Source organism: Aspergillus pseudodeflectus (assembly GCF_044049435.1).
Source record: "Aspergillus pseudodeflectus strain CBS 756.74 chromosome Unknown BJX68scaffold_19, whole genome shotgun sequence".
Classification (NCBI taxonomy): Eukaryota; Fungi; Ascomycota; class Eurotiomycetes; order Eurotiales; family Aspergillaceae; genus Aspergillus; species Aspergillus pseudodeflectus.
In genome coordinates this window covers 16,302-34,798 of record NW_027263795.1, presented here as the reverse complement: position 1 = coordinate 34,798, position 18,497 = coordinate 16,302, and the positions used below count along the sequence as shown (strand labels likewise).

Below are 18,497 nucleotides of genomic sequence, written 5' to 3'. Positions count from 1 at the left end.
CATCTGTTTTCTGGACAACTCGTGTGGCATTTCGGGCGATCATAAAAACACTGGCCTTGTTTGATGTCTCACTAGACGCTTGACGATGGACTGGGCTGGGCCGTTCATGACATTACATTTCATATATATAGAATAGAATGTGATAGAATAATCCCCGGGGATATTGGGTTCATTCGAGCTTCTTTTACTGGACTATTTCATCTTGTGTCGCGTTTTGCATGGAAGATCATTTACGGATGTGCATGTTTAGAATCGACACGCCGTACGCCATATGTAGCCCATGTTACATTCAAATAGAACAAGGGACATGCAGTGATCGCTCATCCCGACTGGGTTTTGCTCTGGCTTTGCGGGCCAGGAAAAGGTAATGTGCCGTTTTGCTGCGGGTGTGCGTGTGATGATGATGATGATGGCGATGGCAATGTGTCCGTGTGCAGAGTCATACCGTCCAAGTCCACCGTGTGTGCAGGAGTAGCCTCCGCGGGCGTAACACCAGCCTTAGCCGACGTCGTACCTTGCGCTTGCGTATCAGTACCCAGATTTACCTTCTTACTCGGCGGCGCCGCAAACTCCTTCTCATACCACACCTGATACGGATTCTCGGTCCTCCACCTCTTCTTCACCTTCGCCGACCGCTTCTCCCACTCCGCATTATCAGCCTTCCACTTCGCCGCGATCTCCGCGGTCGTCTGCCGATTGACCTCTGCCTGCTCGAGGTACGGCCGTTTCTCGTCCTCGGACGCCTGTCGCCACATGAGGCCTAGTGCGGCGCGAACGGCATCGCGTGGGGCTTTTGCGGTGGGATTGTTAGTTTGCGCTTGATGCGTGAGGTCGCACTGAGCGCGGGCTCGGGCCCAGGTGTCTTTCTGGTAGAGGAGGAAAGGGTTTAGGCCTGTGCGAGTAGGGCGCGGTATCGGTGGGCCGGTCTCTGCATAGACGGCAGCGAGCATGGCCTGGTCGTAGAAGGCGCGGGCTTCCGAGGTGGAGATTGCGGCTGAGGCTTGAAGAGCGGGTGGTGTGGCTTGTTGTTGAGGTGTAGCGTGAGAGGAAGGTTGGACTTCTGGGGTGGCAGTGTCGATGGGGATGCTGTTGGAGAAACCAGCTTTGTTCTTTTCCGGGACAAGAGGCTTGGGTATGGTGATGGGCCCCTGGATCGAGTCGATAATTTCGGATGCGGCTCGGAGACCAGAGAGATATGCACCGTGGACGGTGGCCGGATGAGTGCCGCAGGTAGCTTCGCCGGCGAAGTGTAGATTGCCAATGGGTTTGGCCATCAAGTCGTAATCTCCTGGGAGTGCTTCCGCGGCTACATAAGAATAGCTCCCTCTGGTGAATCTGTCGGATGCCCAGCGGGTAATGATGGTTTCCAGAGGGTCAGGAACAGCAGCGTGCTTGAACACGTTACGGAGCTGGCTCATGACTTCGGTTATGATCTCACTGTCAGGTGTGCGCTCTGCTTGGTGGGCGGCATCTCCAGCCATGAGAGCGATGAGAACGGGCAGACCCGTCGTTTTCATGCAGTTCCAGAACAGGTAGAACCGACCCCGGTTGGCTGCGTATTCCTCTTGGATCATGCTTGCCCCGTTCTTCGGCTCACGCAGAAGTCCAAACATGTCTCTTTCCGTGTCCCAGAATGGCTCCTTGAATGTGAGAATGACCTTGTTCATAACACCAAAGCCGAGCCGGTTGATTGCCCCTTGTTTCCATTCAGGGAGTGGCGGGGAAAACTGAATAGTCTGATTCTTGAGTGTGCCCAAAGACCCGGTGTAAACAACCTTGTCGGCTACGATGGAGTCTCCATCTTCGCAATGCACTATTGCTTTATGCTTGGAGGAGCCGGCTGGATCGTAGGTGATGCGCGTGACGATCTTGTTAGTCTGCAGATCGAGTTTGTATGGATATGACCAGAGTCCGTACGGAACTTGCTGGTATCCTCCAATGACTTGTGAGTGCTCTCCCTCGAACTCGTTGCCCATATCCTGATCCCAGCCAGAGAGGCTAAGGTTGTTAATGTTGGTGGCGTTTGCGTATTCAAGGTTCGCAAAGTGCCAGTTGAGCAACCGCATATCTTTTGGAGTAAGAGGCAGCATGCGTTGATATTGTTTGACACCCTCATCCATTACGTTCCCCAAGGTCTGAGTCTTCGAGGCTTTGGCGATTTGGTCCAAGTTTATGGTCTCGTTCAGTGACACCCCGTCATTCAGCTTCCATCCCATCGTCTGGCATGCAAGCGTGGCAGGATTCTCTTCAATCTGCTCAAGCTCTGCTACGGGAACCCCAACAGGTTTGATATCTGCCGTTTTATGACCTACGCCGCGGCGGATACGTTTGGCCGGAAGTAACAGCCCAATAGTTCCGGCTGCTCTCGCTTCCTCATACTGTCGCACCGTGACCCCATCACTTGTTGATATATCGCGACCCGAGGCCATAAGCTCCCGATCACCTTCTGCAGTTGGGACGATTACAGACTTGTGTCGATATGCCCCAGAGCGATCTAAGACATCATTATAAAGGCTCTCGGCAGTCGAATCGCGCACTTCGTCCACCGGGGACCCATCTATATCGTAAATCGTGGATATGTCGCGCAGCAGATGGTATGAAAGTGCCAATTGGCTCCGAACGATGTGGTCCAACGGATTGCCATGATCGAATCCGACGATAATTTGAGCGCCCATTTCTGCTTTGGGGACCAGTCCCGGAGGTAACGTGGACGACTGGAGGCTTCGTAGTGGGTGTGAATATATACGCCCTCCGATCCTGCGTCTGCCTTCCAGTAAAACGACACGAGGGTTTGTAGCATTATCCCGGTAATGACTGAAGAGTCCTTCAAGCTGTCTCGCACAACCCAAACCTGCCATTCCTGCACCGATGACAACAACCACCGGTCCTTCTTTTCGGCGACCCTTCTTGGCAGGGATAATGGGCATAGGGATTTCAACACAACCAAAGTTGATGTATCCGTTCCGCACAAGCCACTCATACGCGAACGAAGCAAGGTTCATCCAACGATAGTCCTTGGCGCAACCAAAAGCCTCTTCTCTGGTTACACTCACCATCGCATTGCGGGTCCAAAGCCGAAGTATCCCGTTTCGTATGTTGAGGTAGACGGTAACATGAAGGTGACATAGATGATCTTGCAGCGCTTCCTGCTCTTTCTGATGGAGAGCATAAGGGTTGAGCCTTGAAGCATACGCGGCTGCCGCACACTGCTGGGCGTACACAGGCCCGGGAAGACGCGCCGGGATGGAAGATCGAGGGCGGTACCTTGTGAAGTCGAGGGTCTCCCCTGCCCCACTAGGTTCTGCAGGAAGTGAAGGAGACGCCAGATTTACGACAGTCGATGGCGAGGTAGATTTTCCACGACTTGACGCGGACGGAAACGATGCCGAAGTGGTCGAACCATTCGGCGTGTTTCCGTTGGTTTCAGTAACCAGATCATAGGTCACATAATCAACAGCCCGCTTCACAGGAGCATTCGACACATTGGGAACGGTTTCTTGAATCTGAGGGGCTGTGACAGATGTACCGTAAGCTGCGGCAAATGGGTACGTTGGCCCATAGTGAGCTTGCATCAGATTTGGCTGCAAGGGACGGAATGGTTTCGCGGGGTACCCAGCACCATTCACAGCGGCACTCGAGGGAATATGCTGGCGGAAGATGTCAGTCTGAGAGGAGAACCCGTTTGGGCGTGCCGCGAGGGTAGGTGTGGTCTCCATCATCCCCAGGCAGGAAGTCACGGTAGGTGGGCGAGGGCGGCAGGTAAAAGTCAAAACCTGGCTGGACCTTTCGTAGATGACAAGTCAAGCTGAAGTGAAGATTCAGGATGTAACCCAGCCCATTATTGCGTGCAGTCCAACATGTTATGTTCAAATCCGAACATATCCATCCATAGTGGGCCCACTTTTCAGGCGAAAATCGTGTGTCGGCAGGCAGGGAGAGGCTGCGATATCAGGAGGATGGACAGATGAGGCCAAGATTCTATGTGTGGATTAGAGATGGATCATAACAAAATGAAGAAATCGTCTTCTCTTATACATTGGTATATGATGGACGCGGTGGTCGACTTACTGATGTAGTGCAGTGGGTTCGCAAAGCCACCCTTGCAAGTTGCACCAACCGCGTCGGAAGCGACTGATAAGTGGTATTTAAAAAATGTATAGGGAGGGAGGAACAGAGAAAGCCAAGGAATGACAAGGAGTACCCCGAGCGGATTCAAGGTTACTGCCAACAGTCCCTGACGGACGAGGGAGAGACGGAGTGGGAGCATCAATTGCTCTGATCTCCAGATGTGATTCAGAGTCTTGGCAGCCTGAATTTCTCCCCCAAATGTGGAAAACCGCCCAATCTGCCTCGACTTCTTCACTATAACTGATAAAAAGGTATTCCATGTTTCAACCAAGTATCTCTATCTAATGATAAAATAGTCATAAACCGATAAACATCCATTCGTGATACTAACTAGCTATGCAAAACATTACTCATGGCCACGCCACAGGCTATATAGCGGAGATGCTGCAAAACGATCAAGCCGCAATTATCTATGAATAACTCGCAGACTCTAGTCTCTTCGCACATGCGAATGTAGTGTGTACGTCTCCGTGTCTGTTCCGTCCCCATCCCGAAAGATGTCCGATTCATTGTCTGTGAATTCATCTCGGTATGGCGACTTTGAGCGGAGCGGCGAACGATCGCTAATATCATCATCAATGACCAGATCGACATTATCGTCGTCAAAGTCATTGAATCCGATGCGCTCTTCTTCATCACGCGCAAGCGTTGTCGCAGCAGCATTGACATCCGGGTCGTCCGAGAACTGACGGTGGGGACGGTGGGCGGCGTGGTCGGCTTCGAGGGAGTGTCGAATATCAGACCTCTCTCTTTCTTCTAATTCTTTGGCTCGCGCCAGTGTTCTGACGATAATGTCAGCAAGAGGATGGCCGAAGGTAATGGAGACGCCTTTTACCTTTTATAAATGTACAGGCCGGTGAAGATACCGACCGCTATAGAGATGACTATGCTGAGGATGTTTACAACCTTTGAGCCAACGCTCATCTCTTCACCATTCTCATAGAGAATACGTAGTCTGCTGCCGATAAATGCTGGGACGAGTAGTTTGGGCGTCACAATAGCGGTGGCGAGACCATACGTCAACGGTTGCACTGTAGGAAAAGTAGAGATTGCCCCGTTACATATCGAGTAGGGCAAGGGGCAAAGGCGAATCATGCAGAGTAACTTCAGCCCATCATACTTTAGTGTTAGCGCAAGAGCTGCAAACCGCTTGTCGCGCTCGACAAGGCGATGCACAAACTTCGATAGGATAGTCCGAGATGCGATAAAGGAGCAAGTAGAACCTAGTACCGTGGCAGAGGCGTAAAGGCCCCATCTATCGTGAAAATAAGTCAGCTAGGAGAAAAGAGGTATAGGTTTCCACTTACCCTTTCCATACACCAAAAATATAACCGGACACTGTTCCGAATGTAGACCACCCAACTAATGGGGGAAACGAAACAAAGAAGACACCGAGCCACATCAACAGGAAGACTGGAATGGAGTGCTCCCATTTCTCAGCGACTGGCCCAAGCCAATGGAACACTCTGCTAGTAATATACAAGAAACCAAACCCCAATACATTGCAGGCAATGATCGCAACAACGGTCCCAACTCTTTGCCAGAACGTCATTTTCCGCCATGCTGCGACGATGCGTTTGTTTAGTGCATCGAGTTTGCCCTTGATCCCTTTCGGGGCGGTACTAGATGACGACCTGCGGGTAGAGAAGACGGTGCTGTTTCGGGTGCCGGGCGTGGCTTGACTCCATGGCGGGCGTGCGCCATCTTCTAATAAGGGGGAAGGCGATCTAGACGACGTAGTCGAAATAGAGAGAGCCCGCGCAGTTGATGCATAATCGGCGGGCATCTTGTGATGGGAGGGACTGAGACGATGGATTGATAACGACCCGGATGGTCTGGAAGCTCGGAGATCTGCGGCGGGTCGGCGAGGAATGACCGACTGCAGTCGACTGTCAAACCAGGGCCGCGTACAGGACGCACGCCTCGGCGAGTTTTGTGTAGAGGAGGCGAACGAATTCAGGCGCGGTCGGTCAAAGAGGGAGGTTCTTGATCATGAAAGAGAGGTGGAGCATGGAGGAATGGACAAGGACTTGATGCGAGGTGGTAACATAAGCCGAAATCCAGGTTGCCTACGGAGTAGTGCGTATTCCTTGGAGTGTCAGAAAAGCGTGCGCCAAACGACTGCTGGGTCCCAGAATCTGTCAAAATAGAGGCCGGAGGGACCGATAAGACAAGATGGAAGGAAGGTAAAAGGAATATCAAGGTTTGATTGAGTTGAATTGTAGGCTGGCGATAATCTATTATTGACGCAAGTCGAGCTGGACATATGGGTCGCGATTGAGGCGAGCAGCTGTAAGTTTGAGACCTGTCCATACGTCTGGAACACCGCCGCCACCGCTCATTGTGCGGACTGAGATCCAGCCCCTCGTATGGAAATTGAGTAATTTACGGCTCTGCAACAGCACAGCCACAACTCGACTAAGCTTAAATAGGATATCCACTTGGGATGGGCGCTTGGGCACTGAGCTCTGACAATCAATTCGAGTGATTATATATGGTGAAACATGAAGAATCATTGGTATGGCTAGTATCGCCCGAGAGTCAGCCGTAATGGGACATCAATTTGTCAACCTCCAGGTTCTTTGAGGAGATGAAAGGCCAACAGCCTCGGAACCGAGTATATCGACTCATGGGGAGTCCTCAGGCATCTTGCCAAGGAACGGGAAAATGTGGCCTGAGGTTTGACTTGAAGCTCGACCCCACAGCTCAGGGCGTAAATAAAGGGAGACGGCAAAAGACAACAAAGAACTCGGTTCTCCAAGTCTTTGATAGCCGTTTACTCCTAGACCGGGACGAGACGGGGTCTTTGTCGCCAGTCCAGATCTTTCCTGACTAGCGTGGTGTCTTTCAGCTCCTGGCGTTATGATTGCTGGGCGGGTCTCACCCTATCGATCGTCGAGTCCTCCGGCTCTCATCTCATCCCATCAGCTTCCACACCCTTGACTTCCTCCCTCATCCCCCTCCAGCCATTCAGTTTCAGTCTTTGGACAGCTGGGTCTGGTTCTTTCATCCTCCCGCTTCTGTGCGATCTATTTTCATCTGGCTATTTATTCTCCTGATTGCTCTTTTCATGGCCCGATGCGATGTGAGCATCCGTGGACCGCAAGCTGTCTTCTGTCGCATAACAGTTTCTCTTCACTGACCACCCTGTCATTCACTGTGTATCCCGCGAAAATTAGCAGCAATCGAGAAGAAATGGACTCCGAACTCTGAGAACTACTTCTCCCTCCGACTTTCCTGCACAACTCACCTCGCCTACCTTGCGGACTTCTCCTTTTACCCCACATCTCGCCGGCTTCCCCGACTCTCTGAGATTCCCGCGCTGTCTCCCACTCCTCCATCTCTTCCCTCTCCGTTGATTCGACGCTAGTCCACTATAAAATATCCCGGGATGGTCTCTGAGGAGCTCCTGGAGGATTGTCTCCAAATCCTTCAGGATAAATCCCTTGATGAAGAAGACCAGGTCGAGAAGATTGAGGAGTTCCTCGGCGAGAAGACCTCTCTATCAGGAACTTCACTCGAAAATGCCGTCCTCGACATCCTCTGGCGACACCGAAACCGCACCCTTCCGGATTCCTCCCCACCACCACCCCGTCATACCGTTATTCGTCGCTCATCCCCTGCCCCGTGGCAGATGGCTCGATCGTCCACACCATTATCCCCCCACTCCAATCTAGGAACCAGTCCTGGAAGTACGTCATGGATGCAGAGCTCGCGAAGTGGATTTCCTCGACCACCTCTATCGTCAACAGCATCGCCATTTACTTCGCCTCGTCCTTCTCCAAGGCTTGCGCTCGCCCAGCCTATACCCCATTCGCCGAACCTGAATGCATACGAATTCTCAGATCAAAGCCAGCTGTCAGACTTTTACGGTGACTTTGGTAATGACAGTAACGTGGACTGGTTGGTTGCGGATGATGCGAATAGCACAACGTCGTCCGTGGGTACTCTGAGCATCCAAGGTGGCTTGAGCGCCACGGCACCGGAATTCGTGCCTGATATGAGCCCCCATGATATTTTGCGCACTGTTCTTGGGGACAAACGATCCAACGATGAGATAGAAACAGCGCTAGAAGCAAACGGTTATGATTTGGGCGCCACCATCGCTGCTCTTTCTCAAGGGGTTGATCTTGGGGCATCCTCCACTACGCCGGATGGTGACACCCGAGTTCTGGTGGGGAAATCCATGTCAATGGATCCTCCAAAGACCACAGGGACTCCAGTACAAAACCGCAGCCCTGTGGTCTGCAAGTATTGGTTATCTACTGGTCAATGCCTCCGCGCAGACTGCCGTTTTAGTCATGACCTAACCAGTCACCTTTGCAAGTGAGTATTGCATCCGTCATAGAAAATGTGGCTAGGAAGGAATCACTTACTAATGCTCGACCCTAACATCTAGATACTGGGTAATGGGAAATTGTCTTGCTGGGGACGGGTGCCCCTTTTCTCACGATCCGTCTGCGCTGGTTGCAAACCTCAGCATTGACGGCAATGGCTCGACTAATCCTGCCGGCATCGCCTTTCAAGTCGACAATGCTCCAGACGCATTTCCTCCTTTGCAGTCAACAGGTGGATCGGCTGATCAATGGGTCGGCCAACAAGGAGGTAAATACCCAGGATACCTATTTGGCCACCACCCTGGAGGTAAAAACAACTCGCACTTTGGGGGCGCCAAACGCAATGGGAGCATGACTAGTTTATCACGACCCCACTCTCGCCCAGGAAGTCGACATCAACATCGTGAGTTGAACCCATCAGCGCCGTCCGTGGATGATCCAGATGCCTTTCCGACACTTGCCGCTGTCAGTGCCAAAAATTCAGGCAAGAAGAGTCACGGGAAACGGAACCGTGAAAACAACTCCACAAGAGATAACCTACCTACGTCTCTTGCAGATGTAGTCCGCATGTCCCCTTCGCCCACTCCAGGAAAGGGCAAATCCTCATCCAAGTACAATCGAGAAGGGGCCAAGGGCCGTGAGAACAGCGCTGCCGCGCAGTCTATACCAGCACCACAGCATATTCCCTGGCTTGAAACGGGCTCGCGGACCAACCAGCAATATATCAAGTACCGAACAGAGGCTATTCGCCATGGCACAGTGAGAAACAAGTTTCTCCAAAGGTATGGAGATCTCACGAATTCCGCTGGTTACCCACTAATCGGACTATAGTGCTGCTCAGGCCTGGAACCGGAACGACGCACGAGCCGCGAAGGCCCTATCACTCCGCGGCCAAGCTGAAAATGAGGCGATGCGCAAATGCCATCGCGAAGCCGCGCGACAATTGTACGAAGAACGCAACAAACACCTACAAAACGCAGGACTGGACGACGCAATGGAGGAGCTATACGTCGACCTACATGGTTTACATCCTGAAGAGGCTATTGAGTACCTCGAGAAAATCCTCATCAAACACGCGCGAGAGGGCCAGCGTGTGATCTACGCCATTACCGGCACCGGCCACCACTCCAAGAATGGAAAGGACAAGATCGGGAAAGCAGTCAAAGCCTGGCTGAACGAGTGGAAATATCTCTTCCGGGAGTTCAGCGTTCCCGGCGAACGCGGTGGGTATGTCGGCGGAATCCTCGGTATTGACCCCACGAGCTACGACAAGGCCATGGCCAAGAGCCTTGAAGAAAGTGGCGATGGAAAGGGGGATGACGACCCTGGGAACCAACCCATTCTCACTATGGGCAAGATCCAGCTCCTCAAGCGTGGAGATATAGAACCGCAACAGTAACAGAATACAGAATATTTGAATTTACCATATGCAATGAGCTAGAACTAGTTCGCGGCATCGTAATCATCCACAATATCTAACAAATACAGTCAAATATACTAAACTACTCAGGCTCCTGATCCCTCCACTTCTTCTTCAGCGCCGCAACATCAAAGTCACACGCCTCCGCCTTCTTAACAATCGCCTTGGCCTTTTCAGCAACCGGAACATCAATCATCTTCCCATCCAACGTCCAAGCGCCCCTCCCGGCCCTCGCAGCCTTCTCATCCGCAATGACAACCCTCACAGCCCACGTAACCTCCTCAACATCCGGCCCATAAATCCTCTGCACAGTCTCCACCTGAGAAGGATGAATACACTGCTTCCCATTGAATCCTAGCCCCCGGCCGCCACGACATTCGTCCTCCAACACGGCAGGGGGCGACCCATCGCCCTTGTCCGATTTATACGTCGTGCAGACGAGATCAATCGTTGAGGGCAGATTCGCCGCCCGCGCCGCGGTAGCGATTGCAGAGCGCGCGAAGAGGAATTCCGTGAGTGAGGGCGTCCGCGTGAGGCTGAGGTCCAGCGCAAAGTCTTCGGCTGCGAAGATGAGGCCCTGCAGGTAGGGAGTTGCGGCGGTGATTTGGGGCAGGTTTGTGATTGATTTTGCGGACTCGATGAGGGCGAGGAGCGAGATTGGGGGTCTTTCCTGTTGTGGGGATTGCGCCTGGGCGGCTTGTTGGGCCAGAGTGTGGTTTATCACGTCTGTGACGAACGTGAGGTCCGAGGCCGAGTTGACCTTTGGGATCACAATTGTGGACAGGTTGGGGGATTTGAGCTTCATATCTTGATTAGCGGGATTGTCTTCTTATCGTATAATAGAGGAATTATTTGGGGAACGTACGACTTCAGTTAGGTCTGCTAATGCAAGCCCGCTGTCAACGGAGTTGATGCGCACGGCGCGCTCGCGGATGCTGGCTGGTGCGGGCTCATCGAGAGCTCTCCGCACCAGCGAGCGCGCTTCAGCTTTCTTATGCGGGGTGACGCTGTCTTCGAGGTCGTACGCGACACAGTCGGCTGTTAAGGAGCGTGACTTGTCGATAAAGCGCTGTGAAGAACCGGGGACTGGATTGGTGGTCAGTTGTGCTCATTAATGAAGTTGATAGGCAGGTCGCGGGGACGGCTGAGGAGCAACGGAAATGCGGGGAGAGCTGTTGCGACATACTGTAGAGCAGCGCGCGGCGGAGAGTGTTTCTGGCGGCCATTGTGCTGGGGTTGATACTCTGTCGGGTTCTTATCTCCTCAGTCGACAGTAAGCGTGTGAGCCGCAGGAATATGGAAAGGCGTTGAATATATCCTCGGAGACGAAGAGACCATAACGGCAGAGACTCGGGGGCATAAAGCCGTCTCGGGGATGGGGTCGTTTCTGCATATGGCCAGTATCGGACCTGATCGGATGTGTGCCGAACATCGGTTTACTGTCAAAAGCATATCATCCATAGCTAGGAAAAGGCGATTGCTATAGAGCAAAAGAAGACATTCCATTTTTTTTTCTATTTATTTAGCAGTGTCGTTTCCAGGTTGCTGACGCGCGAAAACAATGGCCGATATTCTGCCCGTTGCCACCGCCTTTTATTGAAGACACGCAACGGCATCGTGGTTTCCATCAACATCTCACCTCGCAAACCGGGGAGACAGCGACTGCTTAACGAAAAGAACCATTTCCCCTGAGTGAACCCCGAACCCGCCAATTCAATATTTGAACTTCAAGATGGAGCAACAACCACTCAACCCGCAACCGCAACCGCAACAAGGAGACTTGAACTGGCGCCTGAGCGCGCATCCAGTCACCCTCCTGGTCTTCCTGGGCATCCGCATCGGCGCTCTGCTGATGTACCTCTTTGGAGTTCTGTTCATTAGTAATTTGTATGTTATCCTCCGCGCAATACCAGCCGGCACTTTGCTTCCCTCAAGCGCAACCGCTAACTCAAGCACAGCATCCTCGTCTTCATCCTCACCCTTCTCCTCCTCTCCGCCGACTTTTACTACCTCAAGAACATTGCCGGCCGCCGCCTCGTCGGACTTCGCTGGTGGAACGAGGTCAACGTCTCAACTGGTGACTCCCACTGGGTTTTCGAGTCCGCCGACCCCAACACACGCACGATCACAGCGACGGATAAGCGATTCTTCTGGCTGAGCCTCTACGTGACTCCTGCGTTGTGGATTGGGCTTGGTGTTCTTGCCATCGTTCGGTTAAACAGTGTTATTTGGTTGAGTCTTATTGGTAAGCTATACTCTTGCACTTCCAGTATCTCGAGACAGTCATTAATATGATTATATAGCCATTGCTCTCGTCTTAACGATCACGAACACGACTGCGTTCTCTCGATGCGATCGCTTCAGCCAAGCTTCCACCTTTGCGAATAGGGCGTTCGGTGGTTCGATTGTGAGCAACATTGCTGGAGGTCTTATGGGAAGACTATTTCGATAGATTGTAGGTAGTCAGTTGCAGGCCGGAGTACAGTTCTTGGGCATTGACAGCCATGCGTTATATCGATACTCGTATCATATCAATTGACCCCGTTTCATTAAGACCATGAGACGAATGGTGCTGTATTAATCTGCTTGATCTTGACGTGCACCGACATTATATATATATGTACGGAGTCGCATTATGCGATTCGACATCCCAGCGAGTTTTGCGCAAATTGAGTGACTTCGCTGATGCAAGCCTCAATTATATCAAGCAAGCCGCGGTTTCAAATAGCCCAGCTATCCTTCCAACAGGCATCAAAAGGTTCATTATCGAGCTCAAGTCCATCGGCCCTTCATCTTAACCACGGGTCCACTGGATAATCCGAACCGAGAGTATACATACTCCGTAGAGCAAGTGACCAATAGGATTGCCGAATCTATACTTCACTGGACAAGCTACAGGAAGAACGCAAGATGGCCATCAGGTCACTAAGAAGATATATTAGTTTGGGAATTTCCTCCAAGAGAGTTATTATGGCACGACTGCACCCTTGGGGATTGCTACCCGGGGATATGCCATGTCATTACGCCTTTGGAATCGGACGAGTGTTTCCAAAAAAAAAGAATATACAAAATGACCAACAATCCATCCCCTCACAAACTATTCCGCAACGCCGGATGCGTCAGACCGGCATCAACGACGAGATTCGCCCCATTCACATAACTCGCCGCAGGACTGCATAAGAACACAGCCACGGCTGCAACTTCCTCGGGCAGCGCTGCGCGCCCAAGCGGCGCCTTGTCCTTGATCACCTTTTCAAGTTTGGGGAATTGCTTGATGCTGGCTTGCATCATTGGGGTGTTCATCCAGACGGGGCAGATGCTGTTGATGCGGATGTGGTTTTCGACGTTGTCGACGGCTATCGGGAGGGAGGAAGAGGGGACAATTAGCTTTGGTATGTATAACTAAACGAAGCCATGACAAGGTGCCGCTGCATGGCAGGGATGTAGAGAGAGACAGAAAAGAGGGACATACCAGCAGTCTTCGCAATCCCAATAGCAGCATACTTTGATGTGGAGTATGCCATCATCCGCGGTGCAGCGACGTTGCCGTTTACAGACGCAATGACGACGATTGATCCACGGCCTAGACTGCGTGAAGTCTCAGGGTGCCGATAGCTTAGATGGGTTCGGGCTCTTGCTGTGCCATCGCAGCCGAGACGGCGCGCAAGACCAGCATTGTACCGCGGGCATTAACGGAGAGTGTCTTGTCGAAAACTTCAATGTTGAGGTGTTCGGTTCGCGCCCCGGGAGTGTTCCCCATTGGGAAGAGAAACAGTGTCAGTAAGCAGCCCGAATAGCAAGGAGTAGACAACTGCACATGAGGAAGCGTGATGTCTATCTTTTAGAGTCTGCTTTACTTACCCCAGCAGCATGGATGCAATAATCAATACGGCCAAACCCCTTGACGGCTATCTCCACCGTCCTCGCGACACTATCTTTGTCCGTCACATCGGTTTGGACGAGGATGGCGCGGAAGTTCGAGTTCTTGGGTGAACTCTGGCACTCGTTTTGTGGCATTAGTGGGCTCGTTCAGGTCACGTAACCCCCTCAGCACCTGCTTCAGCAAAGTCAAGAGTTGTTTCCTTGCCAATTCCGGAGGCGGCCTAGACGGAGATCCTTTGTCAGATCATGTTATGGATATGGATTCCAATAATTCGTTCGGCTGTAGGTGTGCTTACGCCTGTAATGAGGGAAATTCTCCCTGGGAGCTGAAGGTTTGCCATGGTTGAGCGTGCATTGTGAGGAAAGATAGCTAGAAATGATGGTTCTGATATCTCCGGACCTACTATACGTGCTATACAATTGTAGTGTAATTATCAAAAAACAGGAATGATATGGCCACCAGTAATCGAAGCAGTCGTCTGCAAAACAAGTGATTAAGTAGGTAGTCAGGTATTCCAAGGCTCGTTTCTAATAAAGGCCTCAGAGGCTTCTTAAAGGTGGTGACTTCAGGGCTGATCTTCACACGGAAGAGCCAATGAGAACCTTGGAAGGCTAGGTCCCCAGCATGGCAGTCAATCCATTTCTAAGGCTGTCATTGCTTACTTGGAAGTGTTCTAGAGACAACCAACTGCTGCTCCTTTCACACTATCAGCTAGCTTCCTTGCCACATCAGCAGCGAGATAAGCGCCTGTCCGCCCCCAAATCCCGCAAAGGTCTTCATCTAAGATTTATGACTCTTTGTTCCGCGGTAAGAGAAGTTGTCCAATATGCGAAGGCTGATGGTAATGCCAAATCCAAGCCTGGCCAGAATTCAATATCCGTGCTTTGAGGTGGAGACTCAAGGACTTGCGCAGGATGCCGAATAGTACACAAATCATAAAGCATAGATGTATTGACAGATGGTTTCCCACTACCGCATGAAACATATGAATAAGTGACAAAATCAGCAAAACACAGCAAAAGTCAGAACCAAGAGCAGATAGCTAAACAAAGCCCAAGCACCTGTGCCAATATCACACTGTCTCTTCCCCTCTCTAATGCTGAGCAGCAGCCACAAGATCCTCAACAGTATACGGACCCCCAATAGACGTCCCATCGCTGGTGCAAAGCGTGTACCTCTCCAGCGATAGCACCCTTTCAATCAAATACGGGCCTTCATGGCTAACGGATCCGTTGTCATGGCGGATAATCCTGAATACAGAGTTGGCGACTCGGAACTTGGGCTATGTTGAGATGGAGAGCGTTAGCGATGAAGGACTTTCGGGTTGAAATATTGGGTTGGTGGCTGGGGGCTTTGGCCTGGTGACATACGTATTGTGCATACGGGGTTATGTAGGCCATGATGGATCTAGGTATGAGGGATACTATTCAAATAGTTTGGCTTGTAGTGTGGTGTAGTGCGGTGCGGGTCTCTAGGGCTGGTTAGTATAGAGGAAATCGGTCAGGTAGGGTTGGGTTTGCTGGACACAGACCTATAAAACAGTATAGTGCAGCTGGATTAAAAGAAAAAAGTGAGATGAGAAAGACCTCAAGCCAGACAGCGCAAAGGAGGGCACATTTATAGTCTTCATCTCTGCGATGTCTCCATATTTAGCTTTACATGGGCGGCTATCTTCGTGGACCTGTGCCGTATCGTACATGGCGCTATAGTGGGTGCACATACGCTCGTTTCGTCTTCGTATAATTGAGCATGCGCTCATTGCAGAGAACCGCGCTTAATATGTCTCGTTCTTGCTGCGGCACAGTTACTACAGTGAAGGCGATCTCGAGTGCTCGGGCTGCAAATGTCGATCTCAGGTTTATATATAGTGTCATGCTCAAATATAGACAGCGACGTACAAGACAATAACCGATATCTGTTGATTGAGGAAAGAATTGGCTTTTAGCAGCAATGACCGAGGAAGCTTTGTTCAGTTTCGTAACAGGGGCCCACATTGCCCTCTGCGGATTTTCTGATTTGGGTTTAGCGCAAATTTGACTTCGAGCAACACCTTCGATAGCCGCCAGGGGCTTCATCTCCGCTTCGCATCTAAAACCCGTGTCATGAATCCAAGAATCAAGCACCTTCAAGATGGCAAATCTCGATTGGCCCATTTCTCCCCATCTCTCGTTGATCGCCAAGACTAGCCCATATCGCAGCAGTCCCATTGGACCACCCTTGGCGAACCAACAGCCACTGTCTTCGTGATTGATCAACACCGCGAGGAGACTTTCTTTGTTCTCAACCGCTCACATGATGAGCCCCCTGCCTCTTTCCTGCTATTATGTCGGCAGCTCCTTTGTCATCGAGAAGGTACCTGCCGTCAGATTCCAGAGTACATACAATGAGCCAAGGTGTGCCACAGACGTCGTCGAATTCATCCAGGAAAGCCAGCCATGTCCCGCCTCTGCAGCCTGCAGTTTCGGGACGAACACATTCCAGACCAACACAACGTCGAGCGGCACAAGCATGCTTGCAGTGCAGGATGCGCAAGGTCCGCTGCGATGTAATGCTCAGAACCCCTCCATGTACCAATTGCTCGCTGGACGGCGTGGAGTGCAGAATAGCCGACAGCTTCAGGCGCCGTCCTCCTCAAAGAGAGAGGCAGGAAGTTGTGCATATTTCGCCAGCACAGAGCTCACGCAGTCACACTGAGTCATTTGGAGAGAGCCAGACGGGTCTGTTTGAAGCCCCTCCTACCTTGCAAGAACCTGCTCTTGAAGACCACCTCTCGCACTTTCAGCCAACAGTTGAGAGCACTCTTACACATCCCCCGAGGTCTGACCGAGAAGGGTACTTACAGACAGTCCTTTCCTCTAGTATTGGAAGGGACCGTGTCTCTTCTGGCTCAGGAAGGGACATGGCGGACTTTGACAACTATCCGCAGCAGCACCCCGTATGCCCCCCATCGAGGACTCTTCTTCATCATCAAAAAGACACTTACTTACCGACTACATTCGGGCTTTCTCGGTGCCACGACCTGAGGACCTGGAATTTCTGCGAGCGCGCGGGGTCTTCGTTTTGTTGCCGTATGACCTGCAAGTGCTGGTTCTGGACCAGTTTGAGCAGTTCATTAATCCACAGCTCCCCGTATTGGATGCCCTGGAGTTCCGCTCTGCAATATGCGGTGGAAATCAGGAGTATAAACTTACGCTCATCCTCTATCATGCAGTAATGTTCGTTGGCCTAGGCGTCATGAAGGGCGACGTCGTGAAGCGATTCTTATTCATTCCGATGCCCACGGCGAGAGAAGCCTTTTATGAAAAGGCCAAGGTTAGCGTTCTACCATACTGCGTGTAGCTCACCCATCTAACCGTGACATAGGCATTGTATGATATGAATGTGGAGCAGGATCGTGTGGTCCTGTGCCAAGTGTCTATCCTACTTACCGAACGAATAGACTTGGCTGACCCGAAAAATGTCATGTTTTGGATTGGTAATGCAATCGCACATGCGCACGACACAAAACTCTACCGACAAGAGCCTAGATCACCATCCCCACCCAAGCGGAACCTGCGGAAAATTCTGTGGTGGATTATCCTTATCAAAGAGTGTACGCTTTGCATGGGCCTTCCTAATCCACCGCGAGTATGGCCGTTCGGCACGCCATTAGTCACAATGAGCGATTTTGCACTCGAAGAAGCCGAGAGCAATTGCCCGGAGCAAGCACAGCATCACGAATCAGCGGCGGCAACACTGGCACTGATGTTCATCCAAAGAGTCAGAATGTACAGTCAGATATTTCATGTCCTACGAACTTTGCACGAAGTCATAGGACGATTCCACGGAACGCCATTCAGCGGGCCCCATATCGCTCTGCGAAAGAACCTGAGCCAACTACTGTACTCGTGGTACTCGGAGGTGCCCTCAGGGTGGTGGGTCAGGAACATGAGCGACAGCGCAGAAATGGTCCCTGGCCAACGCAGCATGCTCGCGCTGATGGCATCGACTGAGATCGTGTACTGGACAACCCAGATGCTCATCTACAGGGATGACCTGCTGGTCGAGTTGAGTCCGCACACCAAGCCCGAGTTCATGGCCGAGCACGGGCCCCAAGCCGGGCATACTCGGCAGTTACTGCACCAAGCCGCTGGCGAACTGATCAGTGTTGCACAGAGAGCATTTGCCCTGGATGCTGGTCAATATCTTGCTGGGGCGTTCATCTTTGCCGTTTTCACCGTCGCGGCGATTTTCTTCCAGGACTCCGGTAGCCCTGACGTGGGGACTCGCGAGAACAGCCTTCGCATGATCAAGGAGTGTCTTGACCTTGCGCACCGTTCGCTGGATAAAGTCCCGAGTATGGCCGGGGCCGTTGCGAAGATGGAGCAGGCTGCGAGAGGACTAAAGCAGCGTCTTTCTCAAGCATAGGGAGATACTACCCGTGAACCTGAAAGTGCTCATCCGTTGCTGATTCACAACCCAGCAAGTGGCCTGCAAGAGATTGCGCCACACTTCTATCCAGGCGGAAACGATAGTGATCAGGGAACGGATGCGCAGAAAGAACCGGACTATAGCGGCATTAATCTTGACCTCGGCGCACCCGGATTTGATTGGGTCCTTCCGGATGTTGGAATCGAGAAATGCAACTTGATATGTATGTGAACTCGACATACGTTCCTGTATCCAAAGAAGGGTCTCGAGCAAAAAGGATCCACGAACATCTCATTGCAGCGACTCGGAACACTATATA

The 18,497-nt window shown here is 51.7% G+C and overlaps 10 protein-coding genes across 10 annotated transcripts; 3 read left to right on the top strand and 7 right to left on the bottom strand.

Annotated features, from left to right (window-relative positions):
• Window positions 1-122: 122 nt before the first annotated feature.
• aof2 (putative lysine-specific histone demethylase Aof2) lies at window positions 123-4,401 on the bottom strand. Its single transcript, XM_071039990.1, has 2 exons — window positions 4,069-4,401; window positions 123-3,978 (listed from the first exon to the last, which is right to left on the bottom strand). Exon 2 carries the CDS (start codon window positions 3,717-3,719, stop codon window positions 321-323), a length of 3,399 nt encoding a protein of 1,132 aa, XP_070899430.1. The 5' UTR covers window positions 3,720-3,978; window positions 4,069-4,401; the 3' UTR covers window positions 123-320.
• On the bottom strand, window positions 3,812-4,401 carry BJX68DRAFT_72488 (uncharacterized protein). Its single transcript, XM_071049657.1, has 2 exons — window positions 4,069-4,401; window positions 3,812-3,978 (listed from the first exon to the last, which is right to left on the bottom strand). The coding sequence occupies exons 1-2, from the start codon at window positions 4,265-4,267 to the stop codon at window positions 3,905-3,907; spliced, it is 273 nt and encodes a 90-aa protein (XP_070899431.1). The 5' UTR covers window positions 4,268-4,401; the 3' UTR covers window positions 3,812-3,904.
• On the bottom strand, window positions 4,402-6,377 carry BJX68DRAFT_236302 (TVP38/TMEM64 family protein). Its single transcript, XM_071039989.1, has 3 exons — window positions 5,436-6,377; window positions 4,964-5,383; window positions 4,402-4,910 (listed from the first exon to the last, which is right to left on the bottom strand). The coding sequence occupies exons 1-3, from the start codon at window positions 5,912-5,914 to the stop codon at window positions 4,559-4,561; spliced, it is 1,251 nt and encodes a 416-aa protein (XP_070899429.1). The 5' UTR covers window positions 5,915-6,377; the 3' UTR covers window positions 4,402-4,558.
• An 865-nt stretch (window positions 6,378-7,242) lies between these two features.
• Window positions 7,243-9,916, top strand: BJX68DRAFT_72460 (CCCH zinc finger and SMR domain protein). Its single transcript, XM_071049655.1, has 3 exons — window positions 7,243-8,454; window positions 8,528-9,247; window positions 9,297-9,916. The coding sequence occupies exons 1-3, from the start codon at window positions 7,520-7,522 to the stop codon at window positions 9,862-9,864; spliced, it is 2,223 nt and encodes a 740-aa protein (XP_070899428.1). The 5' UTR covers window positions 7,243-7,519; the 3' UTR covers window positions 9,865-9,916.
• BJX68DRAFT_72463 (HpcH/HpaI aldolase/citrate lyase family protein) lies at window positions 9,916-11,389 on the bottom strand. Its single transcript, XM_071049656.1, has 3 exons — window positions 11,072-11,389; window positions 10,751-10,971; window positions 9,916-10,684 (listed from the first exon to the last, which is right to left on the bottom strand). The coding sequence occupies exons 1-3, from the start codon at window positions 11,109-11,111 to the stop codon at window positions 9,968-9,970; spliced, it is 978 nt and encodes a 325-aa protein (XP_070899427.1). The 5' UTR covers window positions 11,112-11,389; the 3' UTR covers window positions 9,916-9,967.
• A 136-nt stretch (window positions 11,390-11,525) lies between these two features.
• On the top strand, window positions 11,526-12,492 carry BJX68DRAFT_236298 (DUF846 domain-containing protein). Its single transcript, XM_071039988.1, has 3 exons — window positions 11,526-11,772; window positions 11,844-12,130; window positions 12,189-12,492. The coding sequence occupies exons 1-3, from the start codon at window positions 11,618-11,620 to the stop codon at window positions 12,335-12,337; spliced, it is 591 nt and encodes a 196-aa protein (XP_070899426.1). The 5' UTR covers window positions 11,526-11,617; the 3' UTR covers window positions 12,338-12,492.
• A 483-nt stretch (window positions 12,493-12,975) lies between these two features.
• BJX68DRAFT_266365 (SDR family oxidoreductase) lies at window positions 12,976-13,902 on the bottom strand (the record flags this gene model as incomplete). The annotated part of the gene is made up of 4 exons (XM_071045494.1): window positions 12,976-13,241; window positions 13,358-13,468; window positions 13,567-13,696; window positions 13,747-13,902. The coding sequence occupies 4 exons, from the start codon at window positions 13,900-13,902 to the stop codon at window positions 12,976-12,978; spliced, it is 663 nt and encodes a 220-aa protein (XP_070899425.1).
• Window positions 13,903-14,695: 793 nt separating this feature from the next.
• On the bottom strand, window positions 14,696-15,707 carry BJX68DRAFT_236295 (uncharacterized protein). Its single transcript, XM_071039987.1, has 4 exons — window positions 15,491-15,707; window positions 15,300-15,400; window positions 15,139-15,239; window positions 14,696-15,050 (listed from the first exon to the last, which is right to left on the bottom strand). Exons 1-3 carry the CDS (start codon window positions 15,640-15,642, stop codon window positions 15,196-15,198), a joined length of 297 nt encoding a protein of 98 aa, XP_070899423.1. The 5' UTR covers window positions 15,643-15,707; the 3' UTR covers window positions 14,696-15,050; window positions 15,139-15,195.
• Window positions 14,862-15,168, bottom strand: BJX68DRAFT_266364 (uncharacterized protein; the record flags this gene model as incomplete). The annotated part of the gene is made up of 2 exons (XM_071045493.1): window positions 14,862-15,050; window positions 15,139-15,168. 2 exons carry the CDS (start codon window positions 15,166-15,168, stop codon window positions 14,862-14,864), a joined length of 219 nt encoding a protein of 72 aa, XP_070899424.1.
• A 1,636-nt stretch (window positions 15,708-17,343) lies between the features above and the next one.
• BJX68DRAFT_236294 (uncharacterized protein) lies at window positions 17,344-18,462 on the top strand. Its single transcript, XM_071039986.1, has one exon. It carries the CDS (start codon window positions 17,372-17,374, stop codon window positions 18,173-18,175), a length of 804 nt encoding a protein of 267 aa, XP_070899422.1. The 5' UTR covers window positions 17,344-17,371; the 3' UTR covers window positions 18,176-18,462.
• Window positions 18,463-18,497: the final 35 nt, after the last annotated feature.